At 39.8% G+C, this 24,400-nt stretch overlaps 1 protein-coding gene across 1 annotated transcript in view; it reads left to right on the forward strand.

The window, feature by feature from the left end:
• Nucleotides 1-5,561: 5,561 nt before the first annotated feature.
• The window catches only part of AP2B1 (adaptor related protein complex 2 subunit beta 1), a 111,962-nt gene continuing 93,123 nt past the window's right edge, over nt 5,562-24,400 (forward strand). Inside the window, exons 1-5 of the mRNA XM_079724991.1 lie at nt 5,562-5,667; nt 11,595-11,654; nt 15,812-15,917; nt 19,050-19,185; nt 20,874-21,119. Coding sequence (XP_079581117.1) covers nt 11,618-11,654; nt 15,812-15,917; nt 19,050-19,185; nt 20,874-21,119 — 525 coding nt within the window. The 5' untranslated portion in view covers nt 5,562-5,667; nt 11,595-11,617. The remainder of the gene's footprint in view (nt 5,668-11,594; nt 11,655-15,811; nt 15,918-19,049; nt 19,186-20,873; nt 21,120-24,400) is intronic.

A 24,400-nucleotide genomic window follows, 5' to 3' on the forward strand; every position in this document is an offset into this window, starting at 1 on the left:
GCCCACAAACTCTCTAGTAAGCATGAACTTTCTGGGGGTGCCAGATGGGTGCTGTTTTACAGGAACTGGGCAAAAAAGACCTCTTCCGGAGGCAGAGGGGAGGGGTCTCAAGTGAAGGTGAAGAATGAAGTCAACGCGGACACCCACGTTAGGGAAGCAGTGTGTGGGAGAGGTGAGTTGATTAATGCTGCACCTCACAGGGAAAAGCGTGACTATGGGGGGACAGGTACGGCGAAGGAGCGCTGGCCTCTCGAGCGGCAGTCCTGGAGGCGGCCAATCACGGACTCCCAATCCGGAGGGCTCAAAAGCCAGGCGGCTCTGAGGGATCGAAGGTGCCAGTGCAGGCCGGCTCCAACGGCCTGGCTCAGCTGTGGGCTGTGCAATCCCCCCGTCCGCGCCAGTCCTTGCGAGCTGACCCCAGGCGAGGGGCGAGGAACCCGCGACGCCGCGTTTGAAAGGAGGTCTCGGCTTTATGTCAGAAGTCGCAACCGGAAATAGAAGCCGCTTGGAAACCGGTGGCCGTGGAGAGGCGCTCTAGCCCCGAACGCGGCCCCGCGACCGGAACTAGAGAACTCTATGATCTCACGGGGACTTCCGCTTCCGCCCGCAGCTGAAAGTAAAGAAGGCTCCAGCGGGCTTGGTTGGAGAGGAGTCTTCCGCTGGTTGGTTTTACTTTTCTTCGCTGGTTTTGCATCGCTGTCTTGTTGGAAAGCCACAGCTCTGATATCTCTCTACAGAGTCTTTTTGGCAAGGTGTTGGGTCGCCGCACTGACGTCTGGCGCCCGGAGCCAGAGCTCGGCCTGTTGCTGAGGGCCTTGTTCCCTGGGGCGATAGAGATAGAGGCGAGGGACCCAAGGGAATGTGGAGATGGAAGGCTCACTTTTGCTTGCGGCGGGGGTGGTGGCTCACTATTTTTGCCGCTTTCGGGAAGGATTTGAAGCGACAAAGCCGAGATAGAAGCCTTAGCCTTATGGCTGCCAATTATTAAAAAAAAATTTCCTCCTGTTGTTCAGAATTTGGGACGATTATTTTTCATTCAAGCTGGTAGCTTAATTGTCTTCTAGGTTAGGTTAAGTTCAAGCAGAACTCTAGGCACTTGCTACACGAAATGAAAATGGTTCCTACCCTCGAACACGGTAGGATGCGTCATATTAGCGATATGAATACAGTGCTAAAACGGAGTGATGCTGTTGAATTCTAACTAGCATGAATTGGGGAGGCTTAGCAGAGAAGGTACTTTTCATTGTATACCAAAGTTAATGTAATTAACCTGACCTTTTGCAAACTGCTTTTACATCGTATGCAATTGCCTTGAGTAGCTGCAGGTTTACTGAATTTGGATAATAGTTAAAGTTCATCTCCTCTCTCTCCAACCTCTCCCCTCAACCCCTGGGCTAAATAGCTAGAAATAGAAGGTATTATTTGCTTACTTTATACCACAGAGGACGTTATGGCATAAAGATAGTTAATTGTTTCACATAATGAGAACGCTCGAACAAGGTTTGGGTTTAGTTGTTTCAATAGGAGAAATAAAATCTTACAAATTAACCTTAATTGTGGTTCCAAAAAGTTTCAGGGAATTCCCTGGCGGTCCAGTGGTTAGGACTCTGTGCTTCCACTGCGGGATGCATGGGTTGGATCCCTGGCCAGGGGAACTAAGATCCTGCATGCAGCGTGGCCAAAAAAAAAAAAAAAAAAGTGTTTTATAGTCTGATTGCATACCTGCTGGAGAAAGTCACATTGATGGAACATTTTACCTTACAGAGTTTTAAGGAGTAGAGATAATGTATCTATATAAAACACCTAGCTTTAGGTTCTTGGTCAGTGGTAGCTCTTACAGAGAGGCTTTTCTTAAGTGAACAGCAAAAAGACAAAGTTGAGAAATAGCATCACCTAAGACGAGTGGGAAGTTAGTTAAACATTGGTATCAGTTAGGGTTCTTTGGTTACAAGCAACAGAAAACAGGCTAATTTAAACTAAAAAATTTATTAGAAGAATATGGAGTAGCTAGCAAAATAAGGAAAACCAGCTCTGAGGGAACAGGAATTACACAGTCCTACTGGATGTTTCTAGCAAGAATTAGCAAAGTGTCATACAGGCATTGTTGTTGCAATGAATGAGCTTCAACAAATTTCTGTCACTGTACTTATGATTCAGATCCCTATTGACTGACCTTGGTTCAGATTTCATCTCCACTCCCTGTTTCACTCTTAGCCAGAAGAGTGCAAGACACCTTAATAGTCCTTTGAGAATATTCCAAAAGTAAACTGATGTTGTTATGTGAGAAAAAAGGCAGTCAAAAATAACAATGTCAATTATTACAGCCAATACACCTCATCACAAATCCCACTCCCAGGTTTATGGTGTAATAAGTAAGACACAAAAATTGATTGCACTTATGTTAAAAGGTGTGAAGAGCCATCAGATTGGTTAATATGGTGAGTTTAGAGGAAGAGACGATAACAGCTGGGAGAAATGAGGCCGTTCAAACTAGCTTAAACAGAAGCTATATTGGCCTTTGTAACCAAAGGGAAGATCGTTTCTAACCTCACGTTTTATCTCAGCTTCTTTCTGCCAGTTACTTTCTAATACAATGATGTAACCTGGTATCTCCTGCATCTTATATCAGGACCAGATGTTCACTGAGAAAGTTTTGTGGATTAGGTGGACCTCAAAAGATGAGTACATTTGGGGAAAGTCACAGTCATGGTGACAGGGTTTTCCAGGCTAAGGGAGCAGCATGGATTTTATTTGAGGAGGAAATTGTTTGCTTTAAATATAGAGAGGAAAATAGACCAATAATACATAGTCTATACTGTTGACCATAATATAGAGTCTCTTAAATGCTAGTTTTAGTACTTTGCTTGTGGACATTCATTCATTTATTCCTGAATAATTTATTTATTCATTTATTACTGAATACATCCTGTGCGCCAAGCATTATGCTAGGTGCTGGGTAGACAGTAGTAATAAAAACAGACTTGGTATCTGCCCTCATGGAATTTACAGTCTAGTTGGGGAGAGAGATAATAAACAAGTAAAGAAACTAATATATAATTTACAAATGGAATAAGAGGGCTATGATGGGGGTGGCAGTGGGGCCTGGGAGAGAAGAACCTTTTAGACTGGGTAATCAGGGAGTGCCTTTATGAGATTACAATTAAAATGAGACCTAAATTATAAGCCAGCCAGCCCTGTGTGGAGTTGGGGAAAACGAATATTAGGTAGGAGGAGCGGTAGTTGTGAAGGCCCTAGGATGGGAAAGAGCTTGGCCTATTTGAGAGCTGCAAAAGCTAGCAAGAGGTGAAATGAAGAGGAAATGAGGAGTGACTGAAAAGGATAAAATGATATTAAGAGAGACAGGAGCCTAACCACTCATAGGCCATGGGAAGGAAACTGGATTTTAGTCAAAGTATAATGGGAGGTCATTGGAGTATTTATACACCGGAGTCATGACCAGGTTTATATTTGTAAGATGACCCCGTAATGGTTATGTGGTTACATTTACTTTGTGAAAATTCATCAAGCTTTATATTTTTGGTGTGCACTTTTTGGAATGTTCGTTTATAGTTCAAAAAAAAGTTAAACAAAAATCTGGCTGCTGTATGAATAATGGTTGGGAGGAGAGTTGAGGTTTCTAGTAGTTCAGGCAAGAGGCGATGGTGGCTTGGAATAATGAGGTGAATAGAAGGGATTGGATGAATTTGAAATATATTTTGAAGGTAGTATTGACAACTTGGAGATGGAATGAATGTGGCAGTAAAGAGAGAAATCAAGAATGACCCCCAGATTTCTGGCTAGTAATTTCTGGCAGTGTAATTTGTTCAAATAATTGCAATCATAGCAAATATTTACACAGTCCATACTATGTGCAGGCATAGTTCTAAGTGCTTTACATACACTAATTCATTTCATCCTTGTAATAATATTATGATTGGATATTAGTATTTCTCCCATTTTATAGATGAGAAAACTAAAGAGCAAAGAAATGGGGAAAACTGGGAGAAGGATAGGTTCTGTACAAATTAGGAAATGAGGAGCTGTTGAAAGTTTTTGAACCAGGGAGAGGTATGAATCAAAGATTTTTCTGGTGGCATCTCTTTACAAAATCCACCTCTGTCTTCTGTGGGTTGTACCTGGAACCACATTTTTTAAACACCCCACCCCAATACTCTTATGATTTGCTTAATTTGGGTGGGCCATATGTGCAGACTTACCATCAGTGTGGTTAGCAATTTGGTGGTGAAGTTTGGGGACTAGGTCAAGGCTAGAGAGAGATATTTTGGAGTCATATGGGTAGGAAAAATGACTGAACCCATGGTATTGCTAAAGGGTTAGTGTAAAGAAAATGTATGAATATGGAACTTAAAAATAAAATGCTTGCTACTTTCTCCCTCAGATACCATCCTATATCTCTTCTCTTTCAGCCATACTTTCTTATGGAGTTATCTGTTTTCATTTCCTTACCTCCCATTTATCTTCAAACTTCTGCAGCTTGGCTTTTGCCTTCATTGTCTCTGCTGATGGTCTCAGCAATGACATCAAAGACCTTTGTGCTGCTAAATCCTTGGACACTTTTCGGCCCTTCCTCCTTTTCTCTATAGCAACTGTTGTTGACCACTCACTCATACATTTATCCATTCAACAAATTTTGGGGAGGGGGCGGCTAGGCCTCAGAGATATAGTATATAGTTCCTATACTTTCATAGAACTCTAAAAACGTCCTAAATGATTATGACCACCTGCTTTTCCTTCTACCTCTCTACTTCTCAGTCCCCTTTGCACTTTGGTTTCCCAACTTCTGCCTCAGGCTCTCATTCTTCACATTCCTCTTCTTTTTTGGTTAAAGACTTTATTATTACTTAGAGCAGTTTTAGGTGGGAAGCTTTCGTTTTGAGGGGAAGGTACAGAGATATTTAGGTCTTGGTTTCTGAAAGGAACTTACTTTTGTGTAAGCACGCCTATTACATACTGGGCGCCTTACCTACTTTAAGCTTCACAAGCTGGAGAGAGTTATATCACTGGATTTATTTCACAAGTAAGACTAAGGTTGAGGAGACGTTAAGTAACTTTCCTAATCACATTCAGGACAGGGATTCGATCTCAGATGGATTCAAACTCAGATCTGAGGCCATGTCAACCTCTTTTCCTTGCACCACTCTCCTCCAGTCCCACTGCCCTTGTATGATCTTGGGCTGGATCACCATTGCCCACATTCCTGAACTGGCCAGGGAAATTAGCTGGGTTTTTTGTTTTGTTTTTTTAAGAAAACAGGCTGTTTCACTATCCCTATGTGTAAGTTTTTAGAGAACTCCTGTGCGAGGAAACAAATCCAGGGAATGTCAGCTTGTTTAATAGATCCATTCCGATAGTCAGTGAACTTCCTCGGAGGCCCGGACCTCAGGTCGCTTCCCGACTGCGCAAAATTTTTCCGTCTCCAAGGCGACAGAGATGACCGCCTTTCTGGTTCTCCCGCGCGCCTGGATGACGTCACACGGCGAGGCTGTCTGACGTCAGAGTTTCCTGTCCACCATCTTTGTCCCTGGCAAAGTGGGTTTTGCGCAGTGGCTTAGACCTGGAGAAGGAGTCGTGACGTGCAGGAAACCATTACAACAGCGCTCGGGCCGTGCTCTCTGGCCGCTGCTGCCACCTCTGACCTTGCCTCCGGTGAGTTCAGGGCGGCTAACTTTGGGGTGTGTCCCTCTTTCATGGGGAAGGGGGCCAGGCTTGGTTGGAGACGGGCGGAGGAGAGGAATCTTAGGAGCGTGACTGTTGAAGATGGAGTGAGCCGTCGGGTGTGACCGTTGTGAGGAAAAGGGTTGGAGAAAGGGACTCCACCGCTGGAGCGGGGTGAGGGAATCCGCGGGGTGGCAACTGGAAGTTGGGGGGCACTGGGGAAAAGATATGTTCGAAGTGGGGGTTTAGGAGGGCCAGAGGCCAGGGGTGTGGCCGGTAGAGACTGGAGGCCGAGGGGAGAACCTTCTTCCCGGTTTGGTGTCGTTCAGTGAGAGGCTGGGACGTGTCCAGGTATCAGAAGGGGAAAGGGGTTCCCCCAAAGTTTTGCTCATAGATGGGCAGACCTCGCCCGTCTTCTGTAATTTGAGGTTGAGACACCTCTCCCTCCCCTCGTAATGGAGGAACAACATATCCCTAGAATCTTGACCACCTGGGGAAAGAAGAGGAATTCCTGACATTGGAGAAAGGGAAGAGAAACCTCCAGAATTGACCTGATGTGAGAGGGGGAAGCAGGTGGGAGTAATCTTAGCCCGGAGTTTTTTCTTTCTGGTCTTAGAAGGAGCGGTCTGGTTTGAGAAAGACTGTAGATTAAGACAGAGGTAAAGAAACTGGAACTTCCTGTTATTCCATATTCTTTGAATCCAAAGAATTGATTCATGCTCTTTGTTTTCAGAGCACTGAAAACACTGCCCATTTGCGGGGCAGACTTTATTTTTAAACTCACCTGGCTGCTTCATTATGAAGCAGTGTGAATAAAGTGTGAATGCTTCATTAAACTTTGACTTTTAAGAAGTGTTTTTTAAATGCCAAACACTGTTATAATCCTGTGGTTTAAAAGAGAAAGTAAAAAAAACTCAGTAAGTTTAGAAAAGGAAGAATGACAAAGAAAGTGGTCTCAGTGAGGAACAATTTAAATTATTAATCACCTCCCTGGTATAATTCTGTTGCTTAGCCTCAGGGTACACTTACAAAGTCATAATAGAAAGCAGCAGATGAAGGAGATGCAGCTGTACAAGAAAACGTGTAACACATTCCAATGATGACTAAGCGTGGTGGTAAGATGAGAACTGTTTGCAGGTATCTTAATAGTTTTAAACTCCCAAAGAAGCAGAAAGTATAGTGTGTTCTGCAAATAGCCTCACTGAAAATTGGGTGGTAAAGTTAATACAAAGCTAACATTCTGTGACTTAAGAGACTCAAGAAAGTCCAGTTCTTCCATCTTTTCTTTTTCTTCTTTAACACACCCGTATTTTAAAATATTACGAACCAAGCTGAACAGGGAACAAATTAGGTGGGACGCATTTTCCTTTCTTCCTTCTTTTCTCTCCAGGCGTAAGTTTTCCAGAGTTTATTTCAGTTAAGAATTGGATGTAAAACTTTTGAGCTTTTTTCTTACTGGATAATATTAACAAATTACTTTGTAGTCATTTTTAAATGGAAATTGCAGGTGTGTCTGTTTTAATGAGTTGTCTGCTGTCATTTCTTATGCAATAAATGATACCTGAAGATGCCATTGTCTTTTCATTATTGAAATATCTGATTAGCACCTCTCACCCTTGTAATGAAAGATTGCTGAAATGACCTTTCTGCTTTATAATTTGGTCAACTGTTCACTTTTTCCCTACTAGCACCAACTGTGTAAAGTCCTGCTTTATGTGAAGAGGGGATTTAGTGGCCTTGCCAACTCTAATTTAGCTGCCATTTCCCAGAGAGCCATTTGAAATTAAGACCCTATTAATTTTTTTCTGGCCTTATACTCTTTACGGGCACCAGAAGGAGGGAGGAATAGTTGGGAAGGGACTTTTACAACCTATATTTAGTAGAAACTAGGTTATGTTAAATCTAGATGTATAATCCTGTACAGGGAGACCTTTTCTGAAATGCAGTGACATCATACTCTGGGCTAGATTGTGCTTTTGACTGTGGCAGCATTATTTTTTTTTTTAACAATGTCCTGAGGTCATACCTCAGGTCCTCAGAACAGCCGGTGCCTTCTCTGGTTTGATCTGGTAAAAAGGTAGTGTGACTTCCAGCTCCATGATGGCTTGGCTTTGCCCTGGGACCCTCCTGAGGAATAAATTCCACCCCCCCCCCACCGCCACAGCTCCCAGAAGGAACTTGATTTTTGAGGCTCTTCAGCAAATACTTGACTTATTCTTTGAACTCTATCTTGGCTGCTTTTTCTTTGGCTTCTCAAGCAGACAACAGTTTTCACCATCCTGTGTTTTAGAGAATCTGACCATATTCATCTCTGGTGTGTGATTAAGAGTGTCTCATTAAAAAAAAAACAAAACAGTGTCTCATTTAAAAATATATACAGGGACTTCCCTGGTGGTGCAGTGGTTAAGAATCTGCCTGCCAATGCAGGGGACATGGGGTTTGATCCCTGGTCTGGGAAGATTCCACATGCCATGGAGCAGCTAAGCCCGTGCGCCACAACTACTGACCCCACGCGTTGCAGCTGCTGAAGCCCACGCGCTCTGGGGCCCATGTGCTGCAACTGCTGAGCCTGCGTCCTGCAACTAATGAAGCCCACGCACAGCAATGAAGAGTAGCCCCCGCTCGCCACAACTGGAGAAAGCCCACATGCAGCAACGAAGACTCAACGCAGCCAAAAAATACATACATATGCAATTTTTTGAGGTGAAATTCACATAACATAAAATTAACCATTTTAGAGTGAGCAGTTTGGTGGCATTTGGTACATTCACAGTGTTGTGGAACCCCGCCTCTTCTCATTTGTTTTTGTTTAGGCTAGTTTATTTTTATTTGGGGGGAGTTTCTTTTGGCTTAAGTCAGGAACTGACCTGATAAAATGTTGCTCTGCCAATATGTGTAAGGGATATTTCATTACTGTTGTGTAGGACAGTGCGAGATAAGAGAGTGGTGTGTTTCTCCTTTCTCTTTAAAAGCAGGGGTTCTTAATTTAGGGCCTGAGATCATGTACTTGATTCTGTCCTCTTCCCTGAAATTTTGTGGGCTGGTACATTATTCTCTAGTTAAGAACTTAGTGCTCACAATGTAAAAGGACAGAAATCTATTCCTCGATGATGAAATTTGTTAGGGGAAGTAATGAAATGTGTGGGTCACTAATAAAGGTACGATTTAAGACTAGGTTAATTTAATGTTTAACAGATTGTGCTGAAATTTTCTGTTAAAAATTTAATATATGTGAATGTGTATGAGAACTTTAGAAAACAGAATGATTTGGGGGCCCTTTTTCAAAGAAACAGTGAGAAATTCCAAGCAGCTTTTGTCTTTAAATGTTAAGCAAGTTTTAACTTTTGATGATCCCAAAGGATTAGAGTGGCATAACAACATCCTGGATAGACAATAATGGCCTTGAGCTATGGCCCTCCCGTCAGGCTCTAGTACTGTAATCATTTCTGTATACTGGTTTTCCTCTTTGTATATGTAAGTTCTTAGATGATAACTTCAGACTTATTCCAGGTCTCTTTTTTTAATTAATTAATTAATTTTTGGCTGTGTTGGGTCTTCGTTGTTGTGTGTGGGCTTTCTCTAGTTGCAGTGTGTGTGGGCTTCTCATTGTGGTGGCTTCTCTTGTTGCGGAGCATGGGCTCTAGGCTTGTGGGCTTCAGTAGTTGTGGCATGTGGGCTCAGTTGTGGCATGTGGGCTCAGTAGTTGTGGCATGTGGGCTCAGTAGTTGTGGCATACGGGCTTAATTGCTCCGTGGCATGTGGAATCTTCCTGGACCAGGACTCAAACCCACATCCCCTGCATTGGCAGGCGGATTCTTAACCACTGCACCACCAAGGAAGTCCCTATTTCAGGTCTTTTATGTGAAGGACTCCTTTCTTCAGTTTGCCTACTTCACATTTAGTTTACATTGTGAATGGATTAAATGATTAAATGGATTAAAAGATTATTCTTTGAATTTTAGCTAGAAAAGACATTATGAAAATACTACATAAGACAAGCCTCTGTTACAGGCTCACTTTAAGTTATAACAAATAGTGTCAAATCAGAAATTTCTGTATTCTATAATGATTTGTGTGAGTTCTAGCTCACTTCTTTTAACAAGGTAAATTCAGTGAAATTCTTGTACAACCTAAAAGCACTATTGTATAAGGATCAGTACTATAAACATTAAGTAGCTCCTTGGAAAGATAACAAATGAGTCTAATTTCCCTTAAATAGTCCAAGTAGTACATTTTAGAAACAAATTTGAGCCAACCTTTTTTCATTATTTTATGATTTTCTGGCTTTTTTCCTTAATTGCATTGATTGGTTGAGTGCTTAGGTCTTTTTTCTCAGATCCATAATTACCATCGTGGAGGTATTATCACTCAAGTTTGCCAAACATATTATCACTCATGTTGTTTTGACCAGAAAATAATGAGTAGGTGCCAGGGCATCTGTCCAGAATTTGGTGATAAGTATTATTAATGATGGTGGTCAGTAAGAAGATAATCATTTCTAAAAAAATTTATTTATTTGGTTGTGTCGGGTCTTAGTTGTGGCAGGCGGGCTCCTTAGTTGAGGCTCGCTGGCTCCTTAGTTGTGTCACGCGAACTCTTAGTTGCGGCACGCATGTGGGATCTAGTTCCCGGGCCAGGGATCGAACCTGGGCCACCTGCTTTGAGAGCGCAGAGTCTTAACCACTGTGCCACCAGGGAAATCCCAGAAGATACTCATTTTTTTTTTTTTTTCTTTACGCGGGCCTCTCACTGTTGTGGCCTCTCCCGTTGCGGAGCACAGGCTCCGGACGTGCAGGCCCAGCAGCCATGGCTCACGGGCCCAGCCGCTCCGCGGCATGTGGGATCCTCCCGGACCAGGGCACGAACCCGTGTCCCCTGCGTCGGCAGGCGGACTCTCAACCACTGCGCCACCAGGGAGGCCCTAAAAGAGAATTTTAATGTATTTAAAGAAGTCAAGTACATTGGACAAAATCTTAGGGTTTCTCAAATCAGAAAACATTGTCTCATTATTTGGGGAGAAATGTGATCAGTCCATGCTGTTTTTGTTTTACCAGTGGAGCCTTATGTCAACTGGATTAATTCTGGAAATTGGAACAGAAAAGTTAAAGTTGAAGCTGGGATCCGTGTTCTTTTAAGTTTTAACACCAGTTCTGATTCTCTTTAGTACTCAGTGTGACTGAACAAATATCTCAGTTTTTTGCATTGTTTTTAACTGTAAACTGACATTTTTTATTTTGGGGAATACTCGGGGGAATTGTAGGTTGTTGGAAATATGAAAACCATAATTAAAAAAAAATCCATGCATAACACCTCTCTAGATGTTTGCCTCTCTAGGTGTTTGTCATGAAAGAGTATTGTCCTACTAATCTAGGCTTTTCTTTTTTTTCTGAAAGAAATTCCTTTTATTGATAGTTGCATGTAATGGTGAATAGGTTGATAAAATTTTTTTCTCTTTCAGTTTTACTCTGCTTCAGAATATATGTCTTAGAGTGACTCCATCTTGAGGCAGGGGAGTAAATCACATTTGCTTTAATGGGAAGTAATGGGGAGATCTTTTGAAACAAACTTTTCCTTATTTTAAATATTGGAGTGACTAACTGAAGATGTATTTGTAAAAAGATGTAGCTTTAGGTCTTGGAGGCTCTGAGGAGATAATTGTGGATAAAATCATAAAACTATGATAGGTTCAGATTATCACTCTATTCCATTAGGCCTTTGGATTTTGTTCCAATTAGCTTTTGAGGCAGGGATTACATTCTTAATTATCCTTGCATCCCTTTGGATCACCAGTGATGGTGGTAAGGATGAAGATACTTTCTGAATGCAGAAATTCTTGTATATAAATGATCTTAAAATTAGTTGAATGCCTTGCTGGACATAAATAACTTGGTTAAAGGAATTCTTTTCTCTTGCTGTAGGTGCACATTAAAGATCCACAACCATGACTGACTCCAAGTACTTCACAACCAATAAAAAAGGTAAGTATGAGAACCTGATCACAGCCTTTTTTGAAGATTCTTCAAAAGTCATGGTGTAAGATTGTTCCAGGTAGAATGCTTCTGACCTCTTCAGACATGTATGTCTTGGACCATCTCATTGGGGATATTCTACAGAAAAGTGTATTGAGTAAATTATTAAAGTATGGGTTTTTAAAGATATGGCTGTGGTGCACATCATTTTGACTTGAAGGTTTTAGTGAAAGGAAGAGATCCAAGATTGATCCGTTGAGGATTGATAGATCTGAGGAGGGTTAAAGGAAGAAGCACATTTATTTTCTCTTTTTTAAAAAAATTGAGTGTAATTGGTTTACAATGTTGTGTTCGTTTCTGGTGCACAGCAAAGTGATTCAGTTGTGTGTGTGTGTGTGTGTGTGTGTGTGTGTGTGTGTGTGTGTGTGTGTATATATATATGTATACATATATATATTCTTTTTCAGATTCTTTCCCATTATAGGTTATTACAAGATATTGAATATAGTTCCCTGTGCTATAAAGTAGGACCTTACCGTTTATTTAAGATATACTAGTTTGTATCTGCTAATCCCAAGGTCCTGATTTATCCCTTCCTTCCCTCCTGTTTGGTAACCATAAGTTTATTTTCTGTGTCTGTGAGTGTTTGTTTTGTAAATAAGTCTATTTGTATCATTTTTTAGATTCCACGTATAAGTGATACCGTATATTTGTCTTTCTTTGTCTGACTTACTTCACTTAGTATGGTAATCTCTGGGTCCATCCATGTTCCTGAAAATGGCAGTATTTCATTCTTTTTTATGGCTGAATAATACTCTATAGTATATATAAACCATATCTTCTTTATCCATTCATCTGTGGATGGACACTTAGGTTGCTTCCATGTCCTGACTATTGTAAATAGTGCTGCCATGAACATTGGGGTGCATGTATCTTTTCGAATTAGAATTTTCTCTGGGTATATACCCAGGAGTGGGTTTGTTGGATCATATGGTAACTCTAGTTTTTTAAGGAACCTCCATACTGTTTTCCATAGTAGTTGCACCAAATTCTTTTATTTTTTACTTGGAAATAAACATTTTATTACAAGGAGTACTACTAAAGCAATACAGCAATAAAAAGTAAAAATGAAAGTTCTCTCCCTCCCTATTCCTGTTCCTGATGGGAACTCGGTATGTATCCTCAATCTTTTCTATGCATGTATTAATACATATGACTTTTAAAATTTTTCACAAAAAATGATTATGCAAAACAATGCATGGAAATTTGATATTTTCTTATCCTTCCACACATGACGATTTCATACCATCATTTCTGAATTATGGCTGCCAAAAGGCATAATCTCAGTGTAATCATGAGGGAACACCCACGACAGCTGAGGGTGTTCTATAAAATGACTGGCCTGTACTTTTAAAAAATGTCATTATCATGAAAGACAAAGGCTGACCACCTGTTTCAGATTAAAGGAGACTAAAGAGACATGACAGTAAATGTAATGCATGATCCTGCATTGGATCCTGGCCCAAGGAGGATGAGGGTAAAATTACTATAAAAGACTTTATCAGGATCTTTGAATAAGGTTTATAGATTAGATAATGACAGTATATCAATGTTAAATTTCCTGATTTTCATCATTGTATTATAGTTATGTAACATAATTCCTTGTTCTTAGAAGTTATACACTGGCATATTTAGAGCTAAAGAGACATGATGTCTACAGTTTACTTATTCAATGAATCAGAAATAAATGTATAAATATATAAAAAGTATAATAAAGCAAATGTGGCATAATGTTAGCAGATGGGGAATTTTGCAACTTTTCTTTAAGATTAAAATGATTTCAAAAGAAAAAGAAAATGGGAGGGCACACATAGTGGCCTGGAGCACCAGAAAATTTTCTAGAAAGCACAAGCATATTTCTGTCATTTGGAGTTAAATAAGGGTAAACTTCTATTATAATACAGAAAATACCATAGAGAGTTGCTTAATTACATTAGCTACTAGTCCATGGCTTTCAGCCTTGCCTGCACATTGGAATTGCCCAGTGAAGTAAAAGACAATAGGTGATGTCCAGTCCTACCCCTGCAGATATCCTGATTTCTTTGGTCTGGGATATGGCCTAGATGTGGGGGTTTTTTAAAAGCTCCCCAGAATTTTCTGATGTGTAGCCGAGATTGAGAACTGTTGCTAGCTGCTAGCAATGCTTGATAGATTTGATTCAGGGGAAAAGGAGGGGGGAAAGATAAGAATTTAATAAAGCTGTAGTATGTATGAGATACCTTGCCTCCATGCTCCTCCTTGGCTCCACCCAACTTCTTGCTGTTTTTACTGCTTATAGCGTACAAAAGCATTTAGCCCCTTGTCATTCATTTTCAGCTTTTTTTCTTATTCTCTTATCATTCTGAAATGTATTTATTTCTTCTGTTAACATCTTGTGTGCTTTGATGACCAAGATGTTTCTATAATAACACAAAAAGATGTAATTTAAAAGCTCACCTAATTTTTCAAACCTTCACTTATAATAGGTCCTGGTAACCTTTTTTTAATTCAGGGATTTTTATAAAGGTTTGAGACTTACAGATGAATCATGGCTGGGTAAATACCACATTTTAAAAAATGGATAGACTGTGTTCCTTTTCCTTCCTGTAACACCCACCAGAACTGCCACTGGAGCATATTCTTTAAATTTATGCTGTTGGAGTTGGAATAATTTCAGTTATATCCTGTTTTGGTTCTTCAGCTCCTGCTGCTATTCACAATTCAGATTTTCTGAAACCGTGCTGCTTGTCCTTTACTGTTTTCAGAAGTAAATGATGGGAACCCTAAGAGCTGGATTTGGCAGCAGAGGACTTGGAGAAGAGGAGAGTGACTCTTCAAGGGGCCCAGCTTTTCTGTCTGTGCTATTTTTGCAGCTGTCAAATAAAAGGGTGATTTTTGTAACAGTTTGTTTGCTTTGTTAGCGATGGATTTTGATGTAACAAGCTTTTTTAGTGCTCAACTTCTGTGCTTCTTGCCAGTTCATCCTTCCCATTTAGAGGCTTCAGCAGATCACCTAGTTTGCTGTCCCCACTCTTTCTATACTGGTGAACGCGGTTAAAATGAACATCAAGAACAGTCATAAAGGTGGAAGAAAATGAGGCAATACTGTAGATTGAAAGTTGAAGTGACAATAGTCAACTTCTTTTTCATGGTCTTATAGTATATTTTCTTCTTTCTTTTAAAACCAGTTGAGGGTTGTTAACCTTTTTTCTTATTTCAGCTCCAGCTTTCTGAAGATAGGTGAGCCTGGGCCTTAAAATAGTGGTGACAGTCCTGGCATTTCACGGTGCAGGGCCTGAGCAGTCAGTCATTTAAGATTATACCTTTAGAAATGACTCTGGTTTGTACCATTCTTGAAGCTTCAGGATTATTATTTCTGTTCTTAGATTGATTGAACAGGATAGGGCCTTAAAGCCCATTATCATCTTAAAGTACTGATTAGAGCAGTGATTCTCAACCCTGATTATACATTAGAATCACTTGAGGAAACTTTAAAAAATATGAACGTAGGAGTTCTACTCCTTGACATTCTGATTTATTTGGTCCAGAGTGGAGCCTGAGCATTGGCATTTCTAGATACTTCCCGGGTCATAGTGTGTAGCCAACGTTGAGAAACTCTGGATTAAAGAGTCGGGAGAAACAGTTCTAAGGCCAGCTCTTTCACTCGCTCACTTAGTGACCTTTGAGCCTCAGTTGTTTGTGGAGTTGAGAGTAGGTGAATGAGGAGTCTCTTCTGGTTTGAAAACATCGATTTGTGAACCTGTTTCCTGCCTGCATTTATTTTTTTCCCAGGACTTTGCAATTCTGACGGGAGATCATCCCTCAGATGCCATTCTCTCCCCATCGTAGTAAGATATCATGAGATATCTTTCCTTTTTCTCACTTCTGTGCTTCCTGAGATCTGGCTTACACCTTCCTCTCTGGCGATAACCCCAAAATAGCATCCTTATCAGTGGGTTGGTTAATATTCTAGGGATTTGAACTGTACCTATCCTATAATTTTTAAATGATCTTATTTCAGTTGCAGCCCTGCCACTGGTCAGCTGTTGTGGTGTTACTTGCTGTATAGTACAGTGTTCTCCTCTAGTTCTGTGATCCTGGGACCTCACCCGTTTGTTGTCTTTCAGGAGAAATCTTTGAATTGAAGGCTGAACTCAACAATGAAAAGAAAGAAAAGAGGAAGGAGGCTGTGAAGAAAGTGATTGCTGCTATGACTGTGGGGAAAGATGTTAGGTAAGGGTAATCTCTTCTGCTTTGCTCATTTTAGACTCTTACTCTATGGCTTTTACTGCTTTTTTTTTTTAAGCAGAGGTCTTCTTAGAAGCCCATATGATTTAAATTTATTTATTTATTTATTTATGGCTGTGTTGTGTCTTCGTTTCTGTGCGATGGCTTTCTCTGGTTGTGGCAAGCGGGGGCCACTCTTCATCGCGGTGCATGGGCCTCTCACTATCGCGGCCTCTCTTGTTGCGGAGCACAGGCTCCAGACGCGCAGGCTCAGTAGTTGTGATGCATGGGCCCAGTTGCTCCGTGACATGTGGGATCTTCCCAGACCAGGGCTCGAACTCGTGTCCCCTGCCTAGGCAGGCAGATTCTCAGCCACTGCACCACCAGGGAAGCTCTACTGCTTTTTATTTAAAGCTATTACAGTCAGAACGTATAAGAATGAGTTTGTCTCACTGGAAACATCAGGAAGTGTAGTTGCTTTTATATTAACTCTGTGACTAAGTTTTTTTTGTTTTTTTTAAGAGTGAAACGAGTTTGATTTCACTTGCGTACAGATCTAGCATAAAACCTCCTGAGAGCTGACACAGTTACAAATCTGTTGCTGAGGTAGTTTTAGAAGATGATAAAAATACACTGAGAAGCAGAAGCCCATGTGTACTTTAATTGGCTCAAGCCAGTGCCCTCAACTTTACAACTCTGCCTTAATTGCCAAATTCAAGATGAAAATCAATGGTAACAAAATCCAAAGGGTCTTTTTTTTTTCCTCCCTTTTTTCCTGTAATTTAGGAAGACCATTTGGAAATAAATAAGGATTGTCTGCAGGCCCCTGATGATTCCCGAGATCCTTTCCATGAAATCCATGAAGTCAAAGCTATTCTTGTAATAATACTTAGGTGTTATTTACCCTTTTCACTGTGTTGACATTTGCATGGCTGGTGCCTTAGTGTGAATTAAGGCAGTGGTGCCAAACTGTAAAAGTAGTCATTGTATTCTTCACCATCATGTGCTTGCAGGAAAAAAGGGCAGTTTCACTTAGGACTGTCCTGCATGAAGCACTAAAAATTTATTTCAGTAAACCGTGAACCTTGAGTTCAGGTCTTTTTAATATTCTGTGTGATGAAATAGGAATTAGGCATAAAGTACTTCTACTGCATAACAAAGTGTGACAGTTGACTTGAAAAAAAGCCCTTGCACAATTGTTTGACTTGAGAACACCATTTCTTTGTGAAAGAAAGATGGACAGACAGAACTATAGTTAATCACACTTCAATATTTGGGAGACATTTTATAAAAAATGAAGAAAGTGAACCTGTCACTTCAAGGGAAAAAATTTGACAGTAGATAAATTTCGACTTTAAAGTAAAAATTAGAGTGTTGGAAAACTTGTATCTCCCATCGTGAGCTTGATAGCTTCCCAATACTTAGAGATTTTTCTGATGAGATTGGTGGTAAAATTAATGACTGTGATTATTTGCTGCTGTATAATGAAATATGCCACCATAGAGAAGATCTGCATAACTCATTGAACCAATATTTTCCAAATGACCAGTGCATACATCACAAAATTATGCATGGGTAAAATATCCATTCAAAATAAGTGATAAATGAATGGATTTTAATGCAACCAAGTACAGAAAGTTTATCGATATGGTTTCAGATTCCATATTGTACCTAACTTTTAAGAAACTACCATTTGTGGACTAAAAACAAAAGAAAAACAACCATTTGTCTAGCTTTAATGTATCAAAGAAGAACATCCAGTTATATGAAAAAGCTATTAAAATACTCCTCCATTTTCCAATTTATATACGTGTATGAAAATGGATTTTCTTCTTACACTTCAGCTAAACAACATTCTACAACAGGTTGAATGCAGGAGCATGTGTGAGAATCCAGCTGTTTTTGTTTAAAGTAGACATTAAAGAGATTGGCAAAAATTAAAACAATGTCATCTTAATTTAAAAAAATAAGTAAAATAGGTAGATTTTTACTTTAAGATATTTATGTTAATATGAAATGCATTGATTTTCCTTTTATTAGTTGGGTCAAATGCTGCTGATAAGAAATGGATGAGTGCAAGAATGCCAAGTAAATTCCAGCGTCTAGTGATGGATGTAAGGTGTAGTAACTCAAACATCTGAGAAGGTCCTAAGGCTAATGATGACCTTCCTAATGTCATTAAGAAAAGGGAAGTTTAAATTTAAATGCATTCTGTGTCAGGCACAGTGACAGATGCTTTTACTTACAGTGTTTTTTATAGTCCTCATATCTTCTGAACTAGAGGTTATTCTGAATTAGAAGTTATTCCATGTTAGAGATCAAGCAGTGTATACTTGGAGAGGCTAAAGAATAATCCCAAAGTCATAGAGCTAGTGGTAATGTAGCCAGGATTCTAACCTAGGGTCTGAGTCCCAATACCTGTTACTGGTCACTTTCTTCATGGGTGTATATATACAATAGAATTTAAATGTGTACATGGCACACACGTTTAGAACTGTTTCATTTTCTGAAAATGGTTAAAATTTTGAACAAAGGCCCTAATTATCTGAGAACTGTTTTAATAAGGAAACTAATCAAATAAGTTCCCACTGGTCAGGGATGGAAGAATATGTGCCTTAAAAAGCATAACAACTGTAGTGCTTTGAACTGCAAAGAATTGATATGAAAAATTTTGGTTAATTTTTTTGTGTGACATAGTGATTTTTTTAAAAAGTTTGTAAAGATATACACTAAAATATTATATATGAAATGTATGTCCAGGATTTGTTTAGAAATTGTTTAGAGCAACTGGATGGGGTAGGGACTGGGGGAAGGCGAGTGGGTTGAGGTTGTGTATGAAACAAGATTGGGTATGTATCAATATTTGTTTGCAGCTGGGTGATGGATACGTGGGTTCATTAAACTGCTGTCTCTACTCTGAAAATTTTCATAGTAAAAAGTTTTTTAAAAATCTATTTTTAGACATCTTCTTGGGACCATTATTATAAATTCTTTAGTAATTCATTTCTGTGGTAAGTATTATCACTAGTGGACATTTGTCCTCACATCAAATCACTTTTTAAATTAAGGCTGTTTCTTTGTGTTCTGTCCAACAGCCTGGCACCAACATCTGCTCACTTTCCCTTCCTCTTTTCTCAGCTCTCTCTTTCCAGATGTAGTAAATTGTATGCAGACTGACAACCTGGAACTAAAGAAGCTCGTGTATCTCTACTTGATGAACTATGCCAAGAGTCAGCCAGACATGGCCATCATGGCTGTCAACAGCTTTGTGAAGGTAACTTTTTCCCAGGGACTCAAGAACAGTCTCTTCTACCTCAGAAAATCTTTTCAGAAGTGTCTCTTGATATGGTTAGTGTCTGCATTGCAAATAAGCAACCTCTGTTCCAAAAGAGGGCCTCTAGAGAAGTATTGGCCATTGAGTAGGAATATTCATGATTTAAGCATTCTGTATGCCAGAGTTTGTCATCCAGTTCAGACCATATGGTGAGCCTTCTGTCAGCTGGGCTTGGTGCATCCTTGCCAGGTGGGAGAAGAAAGCCAAGTGAAACCTCACTGTTTTATCTTCCAAGGCTGACAAATGTTGGGCATATCATTGTAGTGTCAGTAACCTGGGGCTTTACCTATTTTATCTTTGTAGAAATTATGCTTATGGTTCAGAAGTAGTGGAAACTACAGAAGCTACCTTTTAATTTTGTTTTATTGAATAGGTCTTAGAATAGTTGATTAACTTTTTTGTTATTGTGGAAATTTTCAAACATTCAGGTTGAGGGAATAATATAATAAATTCCTAAATATCTACCTTGTAGTTTCAGAAGTTATCAACCTATGGCCAGTTTTATTTAACTTAAACTCTCCATACTTGCTTTCCTGACCCACCTCCTCTCCTACTGGATGATTTTAAAGCAAATCCCAAACATCTTAAGAATGAAAAAATCATTTAGTCAGCTGATCATTAAAGAAAGTCCTTAATATTATTGAATATCCAGTCAGAATTCTCCTATCATTAGATTTGATGAACACAGTAATAAGGTTGTTCTTATTAGGGTTTTTGTTTTGTTTTGTGTTGTTTACTTCTTTTTCCTCTGCCTGGAATTTAGTCTACATCAAAAGCAAAAATCAGACAGCATTTCTAAAATTAGCTTCTATTAAATTGTTTTGGAAAATAAACATGCTTTCTTCTCATGGAATTTTTGTTCTTTTTCTGTGTTTAGCTACAAAGTACAGAATCATTATAACATTTCATTCTTTCTGGTGATTCATAGATGGATGATATCATTGGAAAGAATTTAGTTTACATTTTTTGGAAGTTAGCATGTGCATAGGTTTATAATGTTTAAAGAAATTTTTTAATATAGGGCAATTTAAGGGGTGTTCCTTCTCGGTAAGTGTTCTATTTGTACTGTATTTGGAGGCACTTGCTAGGAAAGGAGAATGTATGTTAATCAGGATTTCAGAGGGCCCTCTCTGCTGCTTCGCGCAAGGAACTTATGTTGGGCCCAAACCAGCTTCTAGATTCTCCTTTGCTTTCTTGGCTGTAGGCCCCAGATATCCAGCCCTCTTTTCTCACTGCTTAATATTTGTGGAGTGGGACATATCTTTGCAATTTCTGATTTTATCCTGTACCAGAAAAGCCCAAAGCCCTTTTCTGCTTTTAGTGCAGGTCCAACAGTGGCCATGGGCATGGTAACACCAGCTATCTAAGCTTCTGCCCAGCTCTGGAATGAATCCTATAGGGCATTTCTTCATTGTGTATGTAAAGCAGTTAAATGAATTCCTAGCCTAAACTCTTAAATAGGCAACCGTTGTACTTAGGAAAGGAATCGTATGGGAGATGTGGGTTCTGATGTAGAATGAAACTGGAAGCCTACATTAATTAAATATTCTTTTGTTGCTTATATAAACCAGACTGTTTAGTTTTCTGGTTTATGTACACCTGTAGTTGTCAATGATTGTTATTTATAGGACTGTGAAGATCCCAATCCTCTGATTCGGGCCTTGGCAGTCAGAACCATGGGGTGCATCCGGGTGGACAAGATTACAGAATATCTCTGTGAGCCCCTCCGCAAGTGCTTAAAGGATGAAGATCCCTATGTTCGGAAGACAGCAGCAGTCTGTGTGGCAAAACTCCATGACATCAATGCCCAGATGGTGGAAGATCAGGGATTTCTGGACTCTCTGCGGGATCTCATAGCAGATTCAAATCCAATGGTAATATGTTTCTGCGTTTATAAGAGAGCAGTACTTAAAATGCATCCCTTTAAAAAGCATGTTTAAAATAAATTTTATCTTTGGGACATTGAGCCATAGGTTAGCTATGTGAAGCATGACTTCTGTGTTTCCCACAGATTGTCTGTCTCACACCCTACATGTTTCTGAGCTGAAAACCAAGTACTAAAATACAAGGGTGGTTTTTTTTTTAATTGAAGTTTAGTTGATTTACAATATTGTGTTAGTTTCACACGTACAGCAAAGTGATTCTGTTTTTTATATATATGTATTTTCAGACTATTTTCCATTATAGATTATTACAAGATATTGAATATTGTCCCCGTGTTATACAGTAAATCCTGTTGCTTTTCTGTTTTATTTTTTAATTTTTCTAGGTTAATTTTTTTTTTTTTTTTTTTTTTGCGGTACATGGGCCTCTCACTGTTGTGGCCTCTCCCGTTGCAGAGCACAGGCTCCGGACGCACAGGCTCAGTGGCCCTGGCTCACGGGCCCAGCCGCTTCGCGGCATGTGGGGTCTTCCCGGACCAGGGCACGAACCCACGTCCCCTGCATCGGCAGGCGGACTCCCAACCACTGTGCCACCAGGGAAGCCCTCTTAACCTGTTTTTATACAACAAATCAGGAGGTGACTTGGGGAGATTTTCTTAAGTATTTTTGAGAAAACTTAGAGAAAATTTAAGGTTACTTGGTAGGTTTGTGAGAAACTGTTTCAGGAATCCCTTATGTTTTATTGTATCTTTATTACAGATTTTCCTAGAACAGGTGTCAGCATTAGAGATTAAATTATTGGACCATAGGACATTTTTCTTATTCTTGTCAGACTTCTTAGTAGCAAAACTTTTCCCTGATATCGTTTGACGTCTTGCTAGCAAGGTGCCCAGGATACAGAATTTAAGGAGGCATTCATTCTCAGGTGCCCACTCTACCTGCACAAGCCTGAGAGTGGGATACCTCGATTGCCTCACCCTGTCCTGGCCTTATTTTACATACATTCAAATCATTTTTTGAGCTCTTCATTCTTGTTACTTAAGTGAAGAGCTAAAAAGCTTGGACTAAGAGATAACCAACACATATACCCACATGCCTACTTTCATTCTTGAACCCATACTTTTCATCTCAACTGTATGTCCTGTTTTTTTGCCAGAAGTATTACAACTGTCTTTAGATCATTGATTTTCCTTTTATCAGTTGGGTCAAATGCTGCTGATAAGAAATGGATGAGTGCAAGAATGTCAAGTAAATTCCAACATCTAGTGGTAGATGTAAGGTGTAGTGACTCAAACATCTGAGAAGGTCCTGAGGCTAATGATGACCTTCCTAATGTCATTAAGAGAAGGGAAATTTAAATTTAAGTGCATTCTGTGTCAGGCACAGTGACAGATGCTTTTACGTACAGTGTTTTTTATAGTCCTCATATCTTCTCAACTAGAGGTTATTCTGAATTAGAAGTTATTCTAGGCCTTTCTCACCTTCTTAGATGGCCCACACTCTGTGGAGTGTGTTTCTCCTTAAATAAATGCACTTCTTACCTAAAAAAAAAGAAGTTATTCCATGTTAGAGATCAAGCAGTGTATACTCGAAGAGGCTAAAGAATAATCCCAGGGCTTCCCTGGTGGTGCAGTGGTTGAGAGTCTGCCTGCCAATGCAGGGGACACGGGTTCGTGCCCTGGTGCGGGAAGATCCCACATGCCGTGGAGCGAGCGGCTAGGCCCGTGAGCCATGGCCTCTGAGCCTGTGCGTCCGGAGCCTGTGCTCTGCAACGGGAGAGGCCACAACAGTGAGAGGCCCGCGTACAGCAAAAAAAAAAAAAAAAAAAAAAAAGAATAATCCCGAAGTCATACAGCTAGTGGTAATGTAGCCAGGATTCTAACCTAGGTCTGAGTCCCAATACCCATTACTGGTCACTGCCTTCATGAGTATATATATACAACATGTTTAGAACTGTTTGGTTTTCTCAAAATGGTTAAAATTTTTAACGGATAAAGGCATTAATTATCTGAGAACTGTTTTACTATGGAAATCCTCCAAATCCTCTTAATCTGATGATGGGTATGAGTCCTATTTTACTGTTCTTGAGGGGGAATTTTGTTCCACTTTTTCAGAGGTTGCTCCACATGGTGGCAGCACTGTACCAGCAAATATCATAACCTCTTGCAAAAGGAATTAATGCTTCTAGGGGGTTCTGCCTTAGTAGTTTTCTTGTAGCTCACTTTAGAAGGGCATCCTAGATATGAAAGCACCAGAACATCTGGAGAAATTACTTTGAAATTGGAGGGTAACATGTTGATAAAAATCTGACTACTCTTGGGGTTATGTTGACCTTCAGGTTGATTCCTGGTAGTATGCCTTGCTACAAGTAATAGGACTTTATTATATTTTCATTTCCTGTCTTTTATGGGGGAATCTCACACACCTCATTTTCCTGCAGTTGTTTTTACCATTTTATACTTTAGTTAAAACTGACTTTCTGTGAAATACTATTTGAAAGAGAAAAGATAGTTTGAAGTAAAAAAATTCTCACTGTTAAGTCCTAGGTTAACCTCCCTGAGCCTGTTTCCTCTTCTGTAGAGTGAGAGGTACCATCTTAAAGTGTCGTTAGGAGTATTAATTGAGCTCTTGCATAAAAAGCACCTGTGAAAGTGCCTGGTTTATGAGAGTTCATGAAATGATGGCTGCTGCTGCCGTGATTATGAAGTAGACATTAGGCAAAGGTTAACATTATTGCTACAATATTAATTTAAAGGGTTCTGACCCCTTTGATAGCTATACAGGTTCATATGGTAAAATCTTTCTGAGGGAATTAAAGCTAAACTTATTTCCAGACACAGACTTATTAGTCCATTATTTTGAAAGTAAACGTATTCAGAATGAGGAAGCACTTTGGCACGAGAGGAAAATAGCTCCTATGATTTCTTCACAAATAATCAGAGTTTTGAAAATTCTGTCTCACTAAATTGATATTTGCAAGAAAGATACACTTTTGGGCGATAGTGATAATTCTCTAGCTTTTGCCCATGCATTAGGATTTTCCCTCCTTACTGCAGTTTTTCTTTTCTCTCTAAGAGGCATTTTGAGGTATTCCAACTTCAGTTAATGTTTACACCAGAATCTGCCACTCCAGAGACTCTCTTGACAGCCCCACCACGTGTACTTTGCTTTTCGTTTGTGAGCTCAGGTCTCCTAAATCCTTTGGCTCAGCGCCTTAGCCCCTTTGATCTTGTCTTCTAAGCCTCTGAGTTCAACCATCACTCTGAGAACTG

The sequence above is a fragment of the Hyperoodon ampullatus genome (genome assembly GCF_949752795.1).
Source record: "Hyperoodon ampullatus genome assembly, chromosome: 19".
In the NCBI taxonomy this organism is placed as follows: Eukaryota; Metazoa; Chordata; class Mammalia; order Artiodactyla; family Ziphiidae; genus Hyperoodon; species Hyperoodon ampullatus.